General features: G+C 48.0%; 1 protein-coding gene across 5 annotated transcripts in view; it reads left to right on the top strand.

The window, feature by feature from the left end:
- Nucleotides 1–19591, top strand: part of LOC139355317 (TNF receptor-associated factor 3) — an 81053-nt gene extending 61462 nt beyond the window's left edge. For 3 of the 5 annotated variants that reach the window (XM_071099523.1, XM_071099527.1, XM_071099526.1), the window contains 5 exons: nt 2380–2454; nt 4173–4265; nt 11005–11145; nt 16576–16750; nt 18514–19591. In XM_071099523.1, the coding sequence (XP_070955624.1) occupies nt 2380–2454; nt 4173–4265; nt 11005–11145; nt 16576–16750; nt 18514–19085 (1056 nt within the window). In that variant the 3' untranslated portion in view covers nt 19086–19591. The remainder of the gene's footprint in view (nt 1–2379; nt 2455–4172; nt 4266–11004; nt 11146–16575; nt 16751–18513) is intronic. The other 2 variants (XM_071099524.1, XM_071099528.1) reach the window with 2 other exon arrangements.
- Nucleotides 19592–20159: the final 568 nt, after the last annotated feature.

Raw genomic sequence — 20159 nt, 5'->3', positions numbered from 1 at the left:
AATTATTGCCACAACTGGACAATCCTCTGTTAGTGTTTAAAGAGTGCGTGCTGTTGAAATAATTTTTTTTTTTTTTTGAGACGGAGTCTTGCTCTGTCGCCCAGGCTGGAGTGCAGTGGCCGGATCTCAGCTCCCTGCAAGCTCCGCCTCCTGGCTTTACGCCATTCTCCTGCCTCAGCCTCCCAAGTAGCTGGGACTACAGGCGCCTGCTGCCACGCTTGGCTAATTTTTTGTATTTTTTGTAGAGATGGGGTTTCACCAAGTTAGGATGGTCTCGATCTCCTGACCTCGTGATCTGCCCGCCTCAGCCTCCTAAAGTGCTGGGATTACAGGCGTGAGCCACTGCACCCAGCCAATTATTTATTTATTTATTTTATTTTTAGTTTTGTTATTTATTTTTATTTATTTATTTTTTTTTTTTGAGATGGAGTCTCTCTCTGTCGCCCAGGCTGGAGTGCAGTGGCGGGATCTCTGCTCACTGCAAGCTCCGCCACCTCCCGGGTTAATGCCATTCTCCTGCCTCAACCTCCCTAGAAGCTGGGACTACAGGCGCCCGCCACCATGCCTGGCTAATTTTTTTGTATTTTCAGTAGAGACAGGGTTTCACCGTGTTCGCCAGGATGGTCTCGATCTCCTGACCTCGTGATCCGCCCGCCTCGGCCTCGTGATCCGCCCGCCTCGGCCTCCCAAAGTGCTGGGATTACAGGCGTGAGCCACCACACCCGGCCAATAATTTATTTTTTTAAAACATTGTTAAACCTGCATCTCTGTTGGGTTTCTGATGAAAGATGCTATTGAGCTATAGGTTATTCCTGCCCCTATTCCAGAGCTCCTGTAGATTCCCTAAGACTCAGAATACTGATAATAAAACCAATTTAGAAAAAGGTCCAACACCGAATTTACTCTAGTACACTGAAAATAACATGCATCAAGCCCAGTGTGTCCCTGGTTTAACATGTAATAGTGTTGACATGCAGGTTTGTTATTGCAGTAATGACACTGGAAGAATACATTCTAAGTTTTTTAATTAACCTTGTTCTGCGCAGTCTTCACACTGCGTTTCCCTGCCAGTCACCTGTCACGTGCCTTGTGGGCGCTTCCTGCAGGGACAGCCGATCTGGGTTCCGAGGAGCAGCAAGGGCATCAGGCTGCCAGGTTCCTACCGCCTTGACTCTGCCCTGGCTCTGAGACCTTCCTTGAAGGTTAACCCTAGCGGTGGCCACATGGGCCCCTCAGTCCCTGCCCCTCCTCCTTAGCTTTCGCAGCAGGGATCCATTTTCCCCTCTGTTGTAAATACCCACCTAGAGGGAAGGACCGCCTTTGTCCTGGGAGACTGAGAAGTTGTAGAACTTAGGTGCATCCTCCAGGAGGACGTGCTTCGTGAGCCTTGAGAACACATGCGTGCTGGCACACAGAAATACACCTTCCAGCTGCTGCACCCACTGCTGCACCCACACACCCTCCTCCCAAGGAGAGTCTGTGTTCTGTGAAGAAGATCTATCCCTAGAGTTTCCTGATGGGAATTTCTTCAATAAAAGGCAAAACTTCTGCTCAGTCTTGGGGCATGATAAAGAAAAAAAAGACCAAACTATACCTCATTTGTATTAGCCTAACTCCTTAAAATGTAATCTTTTCCATTCCCTTTTCTCTTGTTAGGGCATCATAAGTGATTTTTATTTGATAACTCACCAGCATTTGAGCTGAGCAAGGGACTTTTTTCTTGCAAAATTAGTTATCTGCTCCCAGCCCCACCTAAATTTCCTGCCATCAATTAGAGGTGACAGTATTAAGATTCTATTGCTAGACTGATCTTAGAGGTCTTTGAAAAGCTACCTGAGTTTCTGGCCCTTACAGAGGGAAAAAGTCTTTTCAGATGAAGGAAAAACTCATCTGCACTTATCTCAAGTATTATGAGTAATGGTACATTGTGTAAGCTTGCTTTGAAAATATATTTATTTTTGTGTACCGTATATTAGGTGTGTGACCCAGTTGCATTCTGAATGCTTTCTATTTTTTTGTGTTTTCATGCAATTTTTGTTTATGGTCTTTAAATGTGCATTTCAGTTTATGTTTTTTCTTTCTTTTTTAAATTCTGGCACTACAGATGGCATGTCACATTTTGAACAATTTGTTCTAAAGAAACTGCAAGTTTAAGAAATGTTATAGTAAATGTATTCTTGTATATTGGCGTATATGTGTATACACGTGACTAGACCGTATATTTACTGCATAGAAGTCTAGGCAGAGATGATATATACACACCTGTAGCGATAAACACCATTCTTAATAGTACAGCCCAGATGCTATCTGTGCCCTAATATGTTTGAACATTTTCATGCAAACGTTTGTGCCACAACTCACGTCTCTTTCCCGTTGCAGTTGAGTGCACACTTGTCAGAGTGTGTCAATGCCCCCAGCACCTGTAGTTTTAAGCGCTATGGCTGCGTTTTTCAGGTCAGTATCCGACATTTGTCCTTCCCAGTCACTGACATTCTGCCATGAGAGAAAGTTATTATATTAACATTTTAACATGCAAGCTCTGGACTCCTTATTCTTCGTCATGAAACTGAAACACCCTGTTGCCTGGGTGACGAAAGCCACGTGCAGCAGGCGGGATGCTCGCTTTCCAGTTGGTGGTGTTTTGAGACTGCAGGGAGACACTGCGCTGAGGTGGAAGTTAATACATTAAGAGAAGTGCTACATCCAAACCAGCTAGTAACGCAACAGACAGGCTTGACGTTTGGTGGGGTTTTCAGATAGATTGTTACGGAAATTTTCGCTGTTACCTGAATATAAGCGAATATCAAACTGAGCATAGTTTCAACAGCGTGTGTGTCAGTACACAGCCATAATGATCACACACGTGTGTATCCATAAATGCATTTGATATACATGTCTGTGCTGACTCTGACCCCAGCTGGGGACAGACGCAAAATGGAGCACAGCTCATAGAGAGCATACCTCCCAGAGAACAGCGTGGGGAGGGCGTCTCTGCTGCTGCCACACATGTAGTGTGAGAAATCTGCATCTGGTGTTTTGTTGTTGTTTATTTTTTAACACATCTGAGATTGCTAGTGAATGGAACCAAGTTTTCATTTAAATATATGTATCTTAAAACTATCAAGAGGCAGTATATGTTACAATTACAGTATTTTATATTTTACGTAGCACCAATACATTGTTATGAAGTCAGTACAGAGAGATTGGCATCTTAGTATTTTCTGAGGAAGAGAACAGCCAAAGAGTAAGAATGACTGTGCCTTCCTTTGCTTTAGTCTCTAACAAGACTGAGCCTCCCCTGTTCTGTCGTACGTAGTATCATTCATTCTCTCTGTGTATGTGTATATATATGTTTATATATTGCAACACTTATATCAACATATATATATGAATATTCTATGTACAGAGTATATGTTTTGGAGATCATTAAAATGCTTTCTGTGGCTTCTTAATTTTCTAATAGCAAAACAAATTATATTTCAGACAAATTATTTCCTTAAATATATGAAGTACAATTACATGTGCTTATTCCTGACTCTAAAATGGTCTACATCTTATGTACTCTGTAGATTGTATTTGTTTTGTATGTAACTTTTCTAAGAATACTAGAATGGTGAAGAGCAATACATCTTTGGATACAGTGTATTTGAACTAATAAATTAATACTTTAGTAAATTCTTTTGAATCCTGCTTTGCTTACATGTTTACTAGACTGTTGTCTAGTAAAGTTGTGGCAGTATCTCGCCACAACTATGGGTGTCTAAACATTTTCCACTTATACTACATTTTAATGAGAAAAATAGTTTGTAATAGATCAAGAATGAGTTTAAAATTTAATTTCTTGATATTACAAGTGTCAACCCTTGATAAGAAGCCACTTGAGATGAGCTGGAGGGATGAGGAAATAACCCTGAGATGCTCACTGTGGCATTGCAGGGTGCTGGCTCTGCTGGCTCACTGTGGCATTGAAGGGTGCTGGCCTCCTCACCTGCACGCAGTAGCCAGGTGGCCCTGAGCACAGCCCTCCTTAGGCGCAGAGATTCCCTGTTCATTTGATGCAAATAGGTCTCCCCTCTTTGTGTTTAGTGCTGCTTTTAGGGTTGTATGTTAGCCTTTCTGCCCTTTGGAATGCAGCGAGGTTCGCTGAATGCCTCACATCTTTGCTCTCGCAGGGGACAAACCAGCAGATCAAGGCCCACGAGGCCAGCTCCGCCGTGCAGCACGTCAACCTGCTGAAGGAGTGGAGCAACTCGCTTGAAAAGAAGGTGGGCTGCACACTTTCCTGCTGCTATGGGATTTATATCATCTCTGCAGATTATTTAAAGACAGAACCTTTTTATAGTTATTAATGGGTTTTGGCTGAAAGAAACCATATCAAGAGATTGTCAAAAAAAACTCTGTGTGTTCTTGAGCTTATAAATGAAGGTGTTTTATTTTTGTTCTTTGTTTTTTAATTGCCAAACAAGTGTGAAGTGCTTTTTTAAAGTCAATCACATTGTGATTTTTTTAGCATCCATCCAGCACAGAGATGATCAGATGCCCAGTCCCCACCCTGCTGGTTTTTTTTTGTAAGCAAAGTTCTGTTGGAAGACAGCCATCCTTACTCACTCTGTGTTGTCTGTGGCTTCTTTTGCTCGAAAGCAGCAGAGTTAGAGATTGTGGGGACTGTACAGCTTGAGATATTGACTACTTGGCTCTTTATAGAATAAGTTTGCCAGCCCTGACCTGGGTGGTTACCCCTCTAAATGTGTTACACTTCTGTGTCTTTTACAAGAGACAAACAGGAGAAAATATTTGATATGACTACAATTGATTTTGTCATTTGACACCTTGTGAAACTTGGTGCGCTCTCCACATAGATGGGACCACTTCCCGAAAAGACTCACTCTCCCATGCTGTTTTTTTTTTTCTTTTTTTTTTTTTTTGAGACAGAGTTTTGCTCTTGTAGCCCAGGCTGGAGTGCAATGGCACGATCTCCGTTCACTGCAACCTCTGCCTCCCGGGTTCAAGCAATTCTCCTGCCTCAGCCTCCCGAGTAGCTGGTATTACAGGTGCGCACCACCATACCCAGCTAATTTTTGTATTTTTGTAGAGACGGGGTTTTGCCATGTCGGTCAGGCTGGTCTCAAACTCCCGACCTCAGGTGATCTGCCCACCTCAGCCTCCCAAAGTGCTGGGATTACAGGTGTGGGCCACCGTGCCCAGCCTCCATGCTGTTCTTGAGAGACCTTCATTGCAGGCCTGTAGATGCAGGAGCAACGACCTTCCTGCAATAATGCTAGCTCTCAGTGGAGTTTGTTCTGTGATGTTCAGCTCAGCGGGGCCTTCTTCTTATCATGAGAAGATGAAAACCTCTAAGAATTGATAGAGAAGAAGTTGTTGTAGGATCTACCATTGTGGCTTAATTACAAAAATATAAACTTAATTCAATATTCAACAAACATGTATTGAGAACTTGTAGTAGGAGGACACTAAGGTGAATTAGAACAGCCAATGGAGTTGACATTTGAGTTTCGTAAAGATTTGAATGTCTTGTTTCCAGTGTTAAATCCCAGCAATTTAAAATGTAAATATACTGCAAGGAGTCTAAAATTTTAAATCAAAATATTTCCCTTTAACCTGCCTTAAGAGAGTTTTTCATCTAAATGCTTGAGCTGAGGTTGAGAAGCAGTGGAAGGATTGGCGTCCTGTGCACACACATGGAGCAGAACAATGCTGATAGGCAGCAATGCAGAACTCATATTTGCAGAATCCTGGAGATCTTCCTGTGAGCATAGAGCATTTGCTCTGAGTTCAACGGTGGTTTACCTAGGAATCTTTTATCCCTCTTTTTGAAGCTGGCATTTTGTTTCTGTCTTTTCAAAATTGTAGGCATAGATCATAAGGCTTCTTACCTCTCATAGATGCTGTGTTTCTCATTTAGAAGGTTCTTCGCTTCAATTTAAGGTTAGGCTTTGTGGGCCGGGCGTGGTGGCTCACGCCTGTAATCCTAGCACTTTGGGAGGCCAAGGTGGGTGGATCACGAGGTCAGGAGATTGAGACCATCCTGGCTAACACGGTGAAACCCCGTCTCTACTAAAAATACAAAAAAAAAAAAAAAAAAATTAGCCGGGCGTGGTGGCGGGCGCCTATAGTCCCAGCTACTTGGGAGGCTAAGGCAAGAGAATGGCGTGAACCCAGGAGGCAGAGCTTGCAGTGAGCCGAGATGGCGCCACTGCACTTCAGCCTGGGCGACAGAGTGAGACTCCGTCTCAAAAAAAAAAAAAAGGATAGGCTTTGTGGCTGGGCGTGGTGGCTCATGCCTATAATCCAATCCCAGCACTTTGGGAGGCCGAGGCAGGCAGATCACCTGAGGTTGGGAGTTCAAGACCAGCTTGACCAACATGGAGAAACCCCGTCTCTAACAACAAAAAAAATTCAAAAATTAGCCGGACATGGTGGCGGGTGCCTGTAGTCCCAGCTACTTGGGAGGCTGAGGCAGGAGAGTTGCTTGAACCCAAGAAATGGAGTTTGCAGTGAGCCAAGATCTCGCCACTGCACTCCAGCCTGGGCGACAGAATGAGACTGTCTCAAAAAAAAAAAAAAAAAAAAGAATGTTACCACTGAGTTAGATACACAGTAGTTGAACAGGTCTGCAGCACGTGGTTATCCAGCAGGATGGTTGTGGACTATGCTGTCATCTGGCAGCCTTTCAAGGCCGAGTCCCTGTGAGGATTCGGCTCCTTCCTTTCCATTCTGTGCTCTTTTCCCCACTGAAAGTGAATGGTTTGCATCATTGGAAACCCCAGGACATACCAGAGCAGCCCGCCCACACACAGTGCAGCAGTTTCTCACTCTGTGAATGCCTCATGTGTTTAAACTATCTCCAGCCAAGTCACGGTGGAAGCCCCAAGAGTGCAGGATGCACAGCTGTGCACTGCCTTCTTGGACGTTGCCAAAGGACTGATACCTCCCGGACTCTGCCCATCAGAGCAAACCCCCGCCCTGTTGTCAGGCCAGCCAAGCCTCGGCTCTGCACATTCTCATTGTGCTTATGAGAATGTGCATGGTGCCCTTCACTAGGTCCAAAAGCAAAGGCTGGACAAAGAGCAGCGATTTTATGTTTACTTACAATGGGAATTTATTTCTTATTGTAGAATTATTCAGTTGGAATTTCTTAGGTTATTTTGTTCATCTGTCATAGAAAATAGAATGTTTGAGCTGGTTCAAAAAGACTGATCCTCAGCCAGGCACGGTGGCTCACGCCTGTAATCGTAGCACTTTGGGAGGCCGAGGCAGGCAGATTGCCTGAGCTTAGGAGTTCAAGACCAGCCTGGGCAACACTGTGAAACCCTGTCTCTACTAAAATACAAAAAATTAGCCGGGTGTGGCGGTGTGCGCCTGTAGTCCCAGCTATTCGGGAGGCTGAGGCAGGAGAATTGCTTGAACCCGGGAGGCAGAGGTTGCAGTGAGCCAAGATCACGCCAGCCTGGGCAACAGAGTAAGACTTGTCTCCAAAAAAAAAAAACAAAACAGGCCATTCCTCACATTCATAGTCAAACTAAAGAAAAACTGCAAAATGGACTTAAAAACACCCATTTTATATTTTAAGAAGGCTTAAATGGAGGGGAAATGTAAAGCCCCCCCCACCAAAGTGGGCTGGAGTAAAGGACGTTCTCAGTGCAAAGAACCTCGGACCTGGGCAGGTGTTTCGCCGGCTCCTTGGAAACACACCTGCCGGGTGGACTTTCCCGTGCCTGCGGCATCTCCCTGTAGACGAGTGGAAGCAGCGATCTGCAGGACCTGGGAGTGGAATTCTTTGATTAAATAAATAAATAGTTTAAATAAGGGAAGTCCTAAGGCCGGGCGCGGTGGCTCAAGCCTGTAATCCCAGCACTTTGGGAGGCCGAGACGGGCGGATCACGAGGTCAGGAGATCGAGACTATCCTGGCTAACACGGTGAAACCCCATCTCTACTAAAAAATACAAAAAACTAGCCGGGCGAGGTGGCGGGCGCCTGTAGTCCCAGCTACTCGGGAGGCTGAGGCAGGAGAATGGCGTGAACCCGGGAGGCGGAGCTTGCAGTGAGCTGAGATCCGGCCACTGCACTCCAGCCTGGGCGACAGAGCGAGACTCCATCTCAAAAAAAAAAAAAAAAAAAATAAGGGAAGTCCTAAAGTGAAAGAAGTTGAGTTGGCCGGGCGCGGTGGCTCAAGCCTGTAATCCCAGCACTTTGGGAGGCCGAGACGGGCAGATCACGAGGTCAGGAGATCGAGACCATCCTGGCTAACGCAGTGAAACCCCGTCTCTACTAAAAAAATACAAAAAAACTAGCCGGGAGTGGTGGCGGGCCGAGATCCCGCCACTGCACTCCAGCCTGGGTGACAGAGCAAGACTCTGTCTCAAAAAAAAAAAAAAAAAAAAGTTGAGTTTAGTGTGACATGATGTGTTCATTGCTGTAAGTTGCTTCTGCTCATGCTCAACTGCTAGATTTGTTGGAGAGCAGTGGCGCAGTTATGGCTCACTGCAGCCTTGACCTCCCCCGGGCTCAAGTGGTTGCACCCAGCCTCCCCGGTAGCTGGGACTGTAGGCGTTTGCACCACACCTGGCTAATTTTTGTTTTTTCTTTTTGTAGAGATGGGGTTTTGCCATGTTGTTGTCCAGGCTGGTTTTCAATTCCTTGGGCTCAAGTTGTCCGTCTGCCTCAGCCTTCCAAAGTGCTGAGACCACGTGTGAGCCATGACAGCTGGCCTATTGACAATGTTTTGGAGACATTACTGGGATTTTTGTCAAAAGAGTTGGCATACATGTCATCTTTTTGCAGGGATATGAGAATAAAGAGTCTGAGAATTCTGTCCCGTGTTTGACAGATGGAAATGAATGAATTGTTACTTTCAGAGGGACACAACCACCACGCGATGCTGCATATGGCCCGCTCCACATTCGTGCAGGTTGACCACTTGTAGGAGTTCGTGGACATATGAGGCAAGGAAGGAAGGAAAGCCAAGTTTTGCAGAGTAAAATCCTAGGAAAGTGAAGTTATATTTTGCCCATGAGACATTGCGAGTTTTGTATTCCTTAGTAAATACATACTTGTTTTAAAATAAGATAGTGATTGCTTCAAAAGATGTCTCTTGACTTGGCCAACTGTGCCGGATATGAAAAGCACACCCGTCTTCGGGCTGGTTATCCTTTGGATGGACAGCATCAAGAGTCAGCTCTTTATCACATCTGGTTTTGTGCCGAGATGCCCTCAGGCCGTCACCTTTGTGACCATTGGTCCCCAGGCATTGGTGGTTTTAGAGTGTACATCGTTGGAGAGGCACACAACGCATCTGGCACAGAGCTTAGGGTCTTCTGGGGTGGAGACCACCACCCCAATGGATAGACAGAGACACCCGTTGGTAGATGGGGGGTCAAGATGCCCTTTGTAAAAATCTTGTGAGGAAGAAAGCCTCGTAGGAGTTACCCTTGAACTTTCATCTTTGAGACCAGGTGTTAATTTGTCTTTGGGAGCTAATTATCTTTCAGAAAGATTTGGAAAGGTCAGAGGTGGGGTTGGAAATGCTCACTCAGCAGGCCCTCCCTTCAGCTGACATGGGTTGCAGAGGCTCTTCTGTGCTTCTGTAGAAGGGTATCCTCAGGTGTCAGTTCTGCCTGCCCGTGTTGAGGGGGAGCAGACTGGCCCCAAGGGTGCAGCACCCATGTAATTTTTTGTATTCTCATCACTCTGTCATTATGTTGGCGCAGCTGTTGAAACTGCAGGGTGTGGCCCCTGGGTGGATGTGAAATAATTTAGTAGGTTGTGACCAGCATTGTTTATATTTATGGGGTACAGTGTAATGTTTTGGTATATATACATACACATTGCAGAATAGTTAAATCGAGCTAATTAACATATCCATCACGTCACTTCATTTAAAATCTGCTCCCCCAGCAGTCTTGAAACACGTGTTAGTATGAATCAGTCACCATGCTGTTCAGTGGGCTCAAAAACATCCGTCCTTCTGTCTACCTGAGGCTGTGTGCCCTCTGCCCAGCAGCTCCACAAGCCCACCCCACCACCCACCTCCACCGCCCACCTCCACCAGCCCCGGTAACCCCCATTCCCTGCTTCTGTGAGCCTGACTTTTTTAGATCCCACGTCTAAATGAGAGTACATACTGTTTGCCTTTCTGTGCTTGGCTTATTTCACTTAGCATAGTGTTCTCCAGGGACTAGTATTTTCTTAAATGAAATGGAATAAAAGAAAAAATATCAGGGTGCATTATAAATTATTAGGGCAAGTACGGCTTTATGACATCTGTTTTCAGGGATACCCACACACGTTGGTATAAATGGGGTGGTACATAAGCATCTGTTTCTTACTATGTTTCCTGGTCAACAGTTGAAAAATACTCTGGTAAAAGATTTACTAGTTTTTAGCAAAAACTTGAAAAAGCATCTCATTTATTCTGAAATTCAATCAGCTGCTGCACTTTGCCTCACCCTAATTACTGGAAGAGATTCTGAGAAACACTGTTTATGGGATTCCCTATTAAATTAGGACTGGCTGGGTGTGGTGACTTACACCTCTAATCCCAACCCTTTGAGAGGCTAAGGTAGGAGGATCACTTTAGGCCAGGAGTTTGAGACTAGCCTGGGCAACATAGCAAGACCCCAGCTCTAAAAAAAAATTTTTTTTTAAAGCCTAACCAGACATGGTGGCGGCATGTACCTGTAGGCCTAGCTACTCAAGAGGCTGAAGTGGGAGGATCACTTGAGCCCAGGAGGTCAAGGCTGCAGTGAGCTATGATTGCACCACTGCACTCCAGCCTGGGGACAGAGCAAGACCCTGTCTCTAGAGGGAAAAAAGAAAGAAAGAAAAGTACCAGGACTACCACTTTCTGTGTGAAGGGATTTTTTTCTTTGAAACTCTGTCAATAAGCTAACAGAAGGCCTATCTTGTGAAAATTTAATTTATATCGTTGTTAATTAATATGAAAACCACTTTTGGTTACATTAATTAAAGAATTTCTTTTTTAGGTTTCCTTGTTGCAGAATGAAAGTGTAGAAAAAAACAAGAGCATACAAAGTTTGCACAATCAGATATGTAGCTTTGAAATTGAAATTGAGAGACAAAAGGAAATGCTTCGAAATAATGAATCCAAAATCCTTCATTTACAGGTAAGAATCTTAGGACTGTGGCCAGATCAAAGGGTAGAGGAGCTTGCCTGTGTTCCCCTTCAGGGCTTAGCAAACTGCTTGAGCTGAGTCCTTGACCTTTGCAAGCAGAAAGGCAACTGATTTCTCTGGCCTAAGCGAAGGCTTAGAAAAGGCAGCTGGGCTAGCACAGGCCCAGCCTGGGAAGCTGCAGGTCAGCGTTTTCTTACTGCCTTTTCTCTGGAGAGCAAGCCTCCACCACTCTTCCATGCCTTTGATCTACTGTTGGAGAAATAAGATGCGAAGCCTGTATTTTTTAAATTAGTTGTTTTTATTGTTTAAGATTTCATATTGTTGATGAGTAGTGGCTATGTGCAAAGTCTCACTTCCTGCAGTGAGGTGCTGTGCAGCCCAGCTCCTCTGTTGTGAGCTTTCTAGTGACACGCGCTCACCCGCTGGGTTTCACTGTGGAGATCCACACGCACCTCCAGAAGAACAAACCAGTGAACCTTTGCCGCCCTGAATAGAAGCGATGATATAAAGGGGACTGATGAAATGTCGCTCCTCCTGTCTTCTGTCGTCACAGGTGTCTGTGAGGTGCTTGTTAATAGATGAACATTGTAGATGCTCTCTGCACATTAAGTTACTCGTGTGCGTTGGTGATAGTAATTCTCGTGTGTGTGTCACACACTGTGGAAGAATCACTCATGTCACTCAAGGGCCTGTACTTACAGTGTGGCCCTACATTATCTGGAAGAGAAAATACTTCTAATAGCACAGAGTCATGGCATCTTTGAGAATGCCTTTTCTCTAATTTTTGACATTGGAGATGAGTCATAGTGACTTGAATTGCATAGAGATTTATTAAATTAATTTCTTTTTTATTATACTTTGTAGTTACCCAGAGAGAAAAGGAGAAAACACAATGAAACATTATGTTGTATTAAAAAAGGCACAAGTCATTAGCATTAAATCAAGCCACATAAAGTACAATGTTTCTTAAAACACCAAGCCTCCTGCTGGAAGCCCCCAGCATTTTGCTGAGGGCCCAGAGATGTGTCGGTCATCAGACTGGCCAAGGCGACTGGTCAGGCCACTGCTGCAGGGCCCTGGCCACCCTGTGGCCCGCCCGCACCTGCACTCCCTGGCAAGCAGCTCTGGCTATTCACGAGATCATTGCTGTGGTTGACCTGGGGCTCAGAGAGGCACTGGAAAGGCCAGGGAAATCACCTCTTAAAATAGCCACAACAGAAGGAAGAATGCACAAGTACTGGATTCATTTACAACAAAAAGTTAGAATATACGCAGTGATGTGTCGACGCCCCATCCCAAACCTCACATTTCCTCTGCGTTCCTCTTCAGTTTCTCCCCTTCCTGTCAGACGTTCTCATTTACTTTACTTTTTAGTCGAGTTTAATCACTCTACGGTGTGTGATTTCTACTTGAAAACTTTTGTGATTGGATGAACCAATGAAGCATAAGTCAGAAAGAAAAGGGAAACCAAGTTGCCAAGGCTGGAGAAGTTAGGATGGAGTGGTGACGGCAGCGGTCAGTGTCCCTTGACATGTGACGAGTAGGAGGCTGGGCATGGCAGACAGCAGGTTGTGTTTAGAGAAGGGACTCAGAGCAGGCTGCCCGTGTCTGATTCCCCTGAGTGCAGGGATGTGGCCCTGCCTGAAACATGTGAAAACTCTTCTCCATGTGACCCTTTGAGCAGGTGTGGTCTAAACAGAAGGTCCTTCCAACTGTGTGTTTTTTTTGAAAGGGGAAATTCAGTGTTACCTTTGGGATGACTGTGGGGTTGGTGGTCTTTAGCCAGGAGGATTCTGCGCTGTCCATCCTCAGGAAATGCTGATTGAAAGCCTTCTGATGCCCAGAGGTGCTGGCCGTGTGGGAGCTGCACCGGACCAGGCCATCCCTCTGCTGCTGCAGGCCCCGCCCACCCTCTTGAGTGGCAGCCCAGCCCAGCCGTGTTCCCCATTGTTTCATCCTCAGTGCCCTTCCGGTTGCCCCAGGAAGAGTTTATTGTAAAATCTTACTGTGGCCCAGAAAACCTCTGTGACTGGCCACCCCTCACCTTCCCAGCTTCGCCCCGCTCCCCGTGCTAAAGTGGACCAGCTTGTTGTTCCTTGAGAGGCTCCCTGCTGCTGCACAGATGTCTTTTTCTCCTGCTTCCTCTCCTGGCCAGCTCCAGGCACTCCTTCAGCAATGTTTGTGGACCACCTAGGTGATGAGGGCACACGTCACTTGGGGTCTTCCTCTTTCTTCCTTGTCTGATTCTCCAGTAGACCCTAAAGTCCTGGTGATGGCGGGAGTCGAAGTACAGAGGGCCCGATGGCCTGGCTGTGGCGGTGGGGGTGCAGGTAGGGGTCAAGGAGTGGAATTCGAGAGTGTCTTTGCTTTTGCATGCCCGGGGAACAATGAGTTCTTAATATTTTACTTCTTAAATATGCTGTTTTTCTTTATTAAGAAGACAGCCTAGGCCGGGCACTGTGGCTCACGCTCATATTCCTAGCACTTTGGGAGGCTGATGCAGGTGGATCATGAGGTCAGGAGTTCGAGACCAGCCTGGCCAAGATGGCAACACCTCGTCTCTACTAAAAATAGAAAAATTAGCCGGGTGCAGTGGCAGACATCTGTAATCCCAGCTACTCAGGAGGCTGAGGCAAGAGAATCGCTTGAACCTGGGAGGCAGAGGTTGCAGTGAGCAAAAATTGCACCTTTGCACTCTGGCCTGGGTGACAGAACAAGACTCTGTCTCAAAAGAAAAAAAAAAAAAGACGATAGCATAGGTGCGAGCATGACCCAGGCTTCTGGCGTCAGTGGACTAGATGAACTGGTGGTTCTTGCAGTCGGGGGTCCACAGGGCACATGCGGAGCAGTAGGCGCTGGGACAGAAGGGAGGGACATCCATCCATGCAGCCCTCACTCAGGCTGCAGGCACCACCGGGCTTCTCACAGTGCCGGGCTTGCGTGCCAGGGTCCCGGCAGCCTGAGAGTGGGGCCTCACAGCAGGTGACGCGGTTGCAGCCCTGGCGTGCAAGTGTGTGAGGCTCATGGGCTGATGCTCCCTGCAGGCAAACCTTCTGATGTGGACTGTTGATGTGGAGTGCTGTCTGTCTCTTCAGCCCTGTGTCGGAGTCTTTTTTCTGTACAATTCCACACCTGACTTGAGATTTACTTTTATAGAAGCTGCAGTGGCTGAGTGTAGACCGTCTTCAGGGATGAAATCACGTTGGCTGTGTTTTAGAGAACACTTTATGTGGCTCTGCATTCTGCTTTGAAATGGTGCCATTGATACAGATGAAGGGCCTGTTTGAAAAATAGCCCGAGTTCCCTTGCTGCTCATGGAGATACCTTTTCTTTAGTCGTGCTAGTCTATGCATGCGGTGCATGCATGTTGTGTGTTCCTGACTTGGGGGCCCCTGCTGTGCAGGGAGTCCTTGCTGGAGACTCCCGTTCTGTGCTCGAGGTCAGGCGTGCCCTTGCGTAGCACCATCACGGGGGAGGGGTGGCTGGGCGCCATCCCCCTCTTAACCTCAGGGGCCTGAGGCTTAGCGTGAGGCACAGCTTGTCCTGGGCCACCCTGCCTGGGACTCATGCTTCATTTCGGAGTTTGCTAAGTTACAAAGGGCATCTCTCAGACTTCTGTTGATGTTTTCATTAAGTTTCCCCTGCAACTCGCGAGCACCTGCCAGCTCAGTGCACGGTATCAGAAGGTAGAGATTCAAGAGGCTCCTGGTGCTCACTAGAGGAGCCATGTGATTTGGATGTTCAGTGTCGTCAATGGTATTGTCCCCCAGCAAATAGACTTGGTGAGCTAATTAAATATCCTTCTGAGCATGTACGATTGTGTAAACTAAAGGGGCAGGGACAGTGTCAGTTTAAAGGGACAATGACAGTGGAAAGAGGTGTTCGTTTCTTGGAAAGAACAGGAAGAATAACACTGCTTTTATACCCAAAAAGTCACCCAAACCTGTCATGTTTGTGTCTTCGTGGTTAATAACAGCCAGCAAAGGTGCTGAAACCTAGATGTTTAAAAATAGACTTCCAAAAGGAGAAGTGAATTCAGGGGGCCCTGGGACCCGCCCCATGAGCACCCGGTGTGGCCGCAGCTTGTGAGGTGGCTCAGTCATTCCACAGCTTCACTGAGCACTAAACCCTCCAGCCCTCACAAGCTGCTTGAAAATGCACATCCTTTTTTGAAGTGAAAACCCTTTAAGTCCCTGGCTTCATCTCACAGGTGGGCATTCCAGCCCCTTAACACAGACTGGGCCACCAGGGCGGAGTACGGCTCCCACGCCTCCAAGTAGTGACAAATACGAGCGGCCTGTGTGTTTTGGGAAACGGTTTCTGAATTAGTTAAATGAAGTAGCATAAAGTCAGGCCTGGTTGCTGGCAGCCTCACGTGTTCGGGGCAGGTCTCTGCGTTCCTGCCTCCCTCGCTGGGGCCTGGCAGCCTGGGTGTGGAGCCGGTGGGGGAAGACCCTTGTGCCTGCTGCATCGGCCCACTGGGTTTCACCCAGGGCCTGAGGACATGCCCTGGGGCCCTTTCCTGCCACCATCCAGGTGGGAGGAGTGTGAGGAGTGGGAGTCTTCTCCTGGGGGGGTCGTTCTGGGGCAGCCACAGAGACAGGGCTGTGCTTCTGCCCCAGACCCAGCAGCAGGGTAGGAGGTCTTTAGATGTTCCAAGGGAAGATGAGGGCACATGGGCACAATTCTGGCATCCTAAACCTGAGACCCTGTGGCAGCCATGCAGGGCCACTTGCCCCGTGGGACCTGCACTTACAGGGGTGAGGTTTCTCTGGGAAGCAGGGACCCTCCATACCTATGGCCCCCGAGGTATACGAGGGCTGCAGAAGAGATGTCCATGGGAGCCTTGTGGCCCTGCACAGGTGCTGTGGCCTGGGAGAAGAGCTGGGAGGAACACGTGGGAGTGTGAGGGTGAGGTTGGATCTAGGTGTCTGACAGGATTGCTGGTGTGGGGTTGACTGATGCCAGGGTGTGGGCATGTGAGAAACAGGTGGGCAGGTGGCACCAGTGCTGCTGTGAAACAGGGAAGCCTGGGCAGGGGCTGTGGGCAGCAGAAGCATGAGCTGCTGCCTGCCCCAGAGACAGCGGAGACCTCTCCCCTGGTCTTCTGAACACTTGCCACCTGTCACTTCGCTTTCCTGGTGGCTCTCTGTTGACAAAGCAAGCTGACCTAGTGGAGCCTCCTGTTGTTTTCTTCCATCTGGCTTCACGTCACCTCGAGTGCTCCCTGCCGGCACAAGCACTTGTTCCCAGGGAGCTCCCAGGAGGGCCGATGCAGAGCCCCGCTCCTGGAGGCAGAGCCGCGGGTAGCAGGCCTCTGTGACTGTTCTGCTCCTAGCCCGTCTGTGTTTGATGGGAGGCGGGTGCAGCATTTTCCAAGTCCTAACTATGTTTTGCTTTTTAACACCTTTGGTTTGGAAGCGAGTGATAGACAGCCAAGCAGAGAAACTGAAGGAGCTTGACAAAGAGATCCGGCCCTTCCGGCAGAACTGGGAGGAAGCAGACAGCATGAAGAGCAGCGTGGAGTCCCTCCAGAACCGTGTGACCGAGCTGGAGAGCGTGGACAAGAGCGCGGGGCAAGTGGCTCGGAACACAGGTGAGTCAGGGGCCGGGGCTGGGCCAGCAGTGTGCATCTGGGCCCCGGGGGACTGCTGGGGCAGGGTCTGTGGGATGAGGGCTATGTTAGGTACATGCGCCTTAGAACAGTTCTTTCCAATTATGGGTAACACGCAGAGGTGTGATGACTTTCCTGCTGAAAGTCCCCCAGCAAAGACAAACGTTTCCCACACGGGCTTGTCCCCGCCATGTGAGGCCCTGTGTGGTGTAGAGAGTAGGGGCAGCTGCAGCCACGGGAAGCTACAAAGCCCTCCTGGGAGAGACTGGCCACAGTATGACCCGCAGGACAGGCCCAGGTGCACATGGCCAGGACCTGCTGGTCGGGGCGCCCCAGACCTGACTCCTAAGGGCCAGGGGGCAGCAGTCCCACTGCGCTCTGCCAGCGTGTTTCTGATCCCACAAGCAGATGTGGGCCTATGGCTTTGGGGACTGAAAGAGTATTGGGAATATTTACATGAAGAGGATTAATGGCAGAAAGAACACAGATTACCATGGCATGTGGGGGGCCGGATGAAGCAGGCAGAGGATGAGGCTGGAGGAGAGGGGAGCAGCTTCGCCTCCGAGAGAGCAGAGGCCACCTGCAGGCACTGAGGCCGGTGGGAGGGGTGGGGAGAGCACAGCTGTCTCCTGCTCCCAGGGGCTCCCACCAGCAGGCTTCCCAGGAAGCCATAGTGGAGTCGGAGCGCTCTGTCTTGGACCCTGCAGTGAGGTGTCCTGTGACACACAGGCAGGTCACCCACCTAGGACATCCCCTCTCAGCAGGCCGTGCCTAGTAATGTGTCCAGACAGGGCTGTGGGCATGAGAGCGGTGGTAGAACTGGGACAGGGACCTGGGCTCTTCCCTGGGAGGCGGTGGCCTCAGGACATCTGTCTACACAGTTTTGCTGGTGTTACCCCCAGAAACCAGTCATTTTTATATTGTTTCAGATGCTGGTGTGACTGGGCATGGTGGTGTGGCCTATAGTCCCAGTGCTTTGGGAGGCTGAGGTGGGAGGATTACTTAAGCTCAGGAGTTTGATGCCATCCTGAGCAACAGAGCGAGACCTTGCCTCTTTAAAAATTAAAAAATGAGGCCAGGCACGGTGGCTTATGCCTGTAATCCCAGCACTTCGGGAGGCCAAGGCGGGCAGATCATGAGGTCAGGAGATCGAGATCATCCTGGCTAACACAGTGAAACCCTGTCTCTACTAAAAATACAAAAAATTAGCCGGGCATGGTGGTGGGCGCCTGTAGTCCCAGCTACTCGGGAGGCTGAGGCAGGAGAACGGCGTGAACCCAGGAGGTGGAGCTTGCAGTGAGCTGAGATCGCGCCACTGCACTCCAGCCTGGGCGACAGAGACTCCATCTCAAAAAGAAAGAAAAAGGGCCAGGTGCGGTGGCTCATGCCTGTAATCCCAGCACTTTTGGGAGATCGAGGCAGGTGGATCACCTCAGGTCAGGAGTTCGAGACCAGCCTGGCCAACATGGTGAAACCCTGTCCCTACTAAAAATACAAAAATTAGCCAAGCGTGGTGGCAGGCACCTGTAATCCCAGCTGCTCAGGAGTCTGAGGCAGGAGAATCGCTTGAACCTGGGAGGAGAGGTTGCAGTCAGCTGAGATTGTGCCACCGCACTCCAGCCTGGGCAACAGAGTGAGACTCCGTCTCAAAAAAATGAAATAAAAAGTGCTGGTGCAGCTTTGCTTTCCTAACCTTTCTGACATTCACCTGTCTCATTCACCAAATCCCTCCTCACCTGTGGCAGGCCTGCTGGAGTCCCAGCTGAGCCGGCATGACCAGATGCTGAGTGTGCACGACATCCGCCTGGCCGACATGGACCTGCGCTTCCAGGTCCTGGAGACCGCCAGCTACAACGGCGTGCTCATCTGGAAGATTCGTGACTACAAGCGGCGGAAGCAGGAGGCCGTCATGGGGAAGACCCTGTCCCTTTACAGCCAGCCTTTCTACACTGGCTACTTTGGCTATAAGATGTGTGCCAGGGTCTACCTGAACGGGGATGGGATGGGAAAGGGGACGCACCTGTCGCTGTTTTTTGTCATCATGCGTGGAGAATATGATGCCCTGCTTCCATGGCCGTTTAAGCAGAAAGTGACACTCATGCTGATGGATCAGGGGTCCTCTCGGCGCCATTTGGGAGATGCGTTCAAGCCCGACCCCAACAGCAGCAGCTTCAAGAAGCCCACTGGAGAGATGAATATCGCCTCTGGCTGCCCAGTCTTTGTGGCCCAGACTGTTCTAGAAAATGGGACATATATTAAAGATGATACAATTTTTATTAAAGTCATAGTGGATACTTCGGATCTGCCCGATCCCTGATGAGTAGCTGGGGAGGTGGATTTAGCAGAAGGCAACTCCTCTGGGGGATTTGAACCGGTCTGTCTTCACCGAGGTCCTCGCACTCAGAAAAGGACCTTGTGGGACGGAGGAAGCGGCAGAAGGCGGACGCGTGCCGGCGGGAGGAGCCACGCGTGAGCACACGTGACACGTTTTATAATAGACTAGCCACACTTCACTCTGAAGAATTATTTATCCTTCAGCGAGATAAATATTGCTGTCAGAGAAGGTTTTCATTTTCATTTTTAAAGATCTAGTTAATTAAGGTGGAAAACATATATGCTAAACAAAAGAAACATGATTTTTCTTCCTTAAACTTGAACACCAAAAAAACACACACACACACATGTGGGGATGGCTGGACATGTCAGCATGTTAAGTAAAAGGAGAATTTATGAAATAGTAATGCAATTCTGATATCTTCTTTCTAAAATTCAAGAGTGCAATTTTGTTTCAAATACAGTATATTGTCTATTTTTAAGGCCTCATCTGGTCTCTGTTTTAATAATTTGTTTGTCAGAAGACCCTGAAGTATACCTAGGTCTTTTTTTTGAAAGTCTCTAAATTCAGAATCATTTTTAATTTAAAGTTCTACAAATAATTGTTACTGCAAACATTTTATTTTAAAACGCTGATAGACTGATATTTCTTGGAAGAAAATATAAAATATCAAACACTGGTTATCACTTGTGATAGGAAAGAGAATATTCAACCTGTTGTTATTTCTCGTTAGAAATGTAAACCTTCAATATCTGTCGTAGTTAATGACACGACTTCACAATTCTGAACGGAGCCTCGCTCATGGATGCTGTGCATCATTTTCAGATTTATAATTGTTTTCACCCTAAAATAGGGCATCCGTTGAACTTTGGAGTTCTAAACAAAATCCTGTAGGTGTTTGGATTCTGCCCCATGTGTTCGGACGAGCTCTCTGTTGCTGACAGCACCGGCCTTCGGTCTCCATGTCAGGGGTGGGCGGGTGACTGCTGAGGGAGGCCCGCAGGTGTGTTTCTCCATCCTGTCATCTTGCTGCATGCCGTCAACGGTCTCCGAAAG

Source organism: Macaca nemestrina, chromosome 7 (genome assembly GCF_043159975.1).
Source record: "Macaca nemestrina isolate mMacNem1 chromosome 7, mMacNem.hap1, whole genome shotgun sequence".
In the NCBI taxonomy this organism is placed as follows: Eukaryota; Metazoa; Chordata; class Mammalia; order Primates; family Cercopithecidae; genus Macaca; species Macaca nemestrina.
Note: the sequence above shows the minus strand (reverse complement) of the source record. Positions and strands in the feature narration are given on the sequence as shown.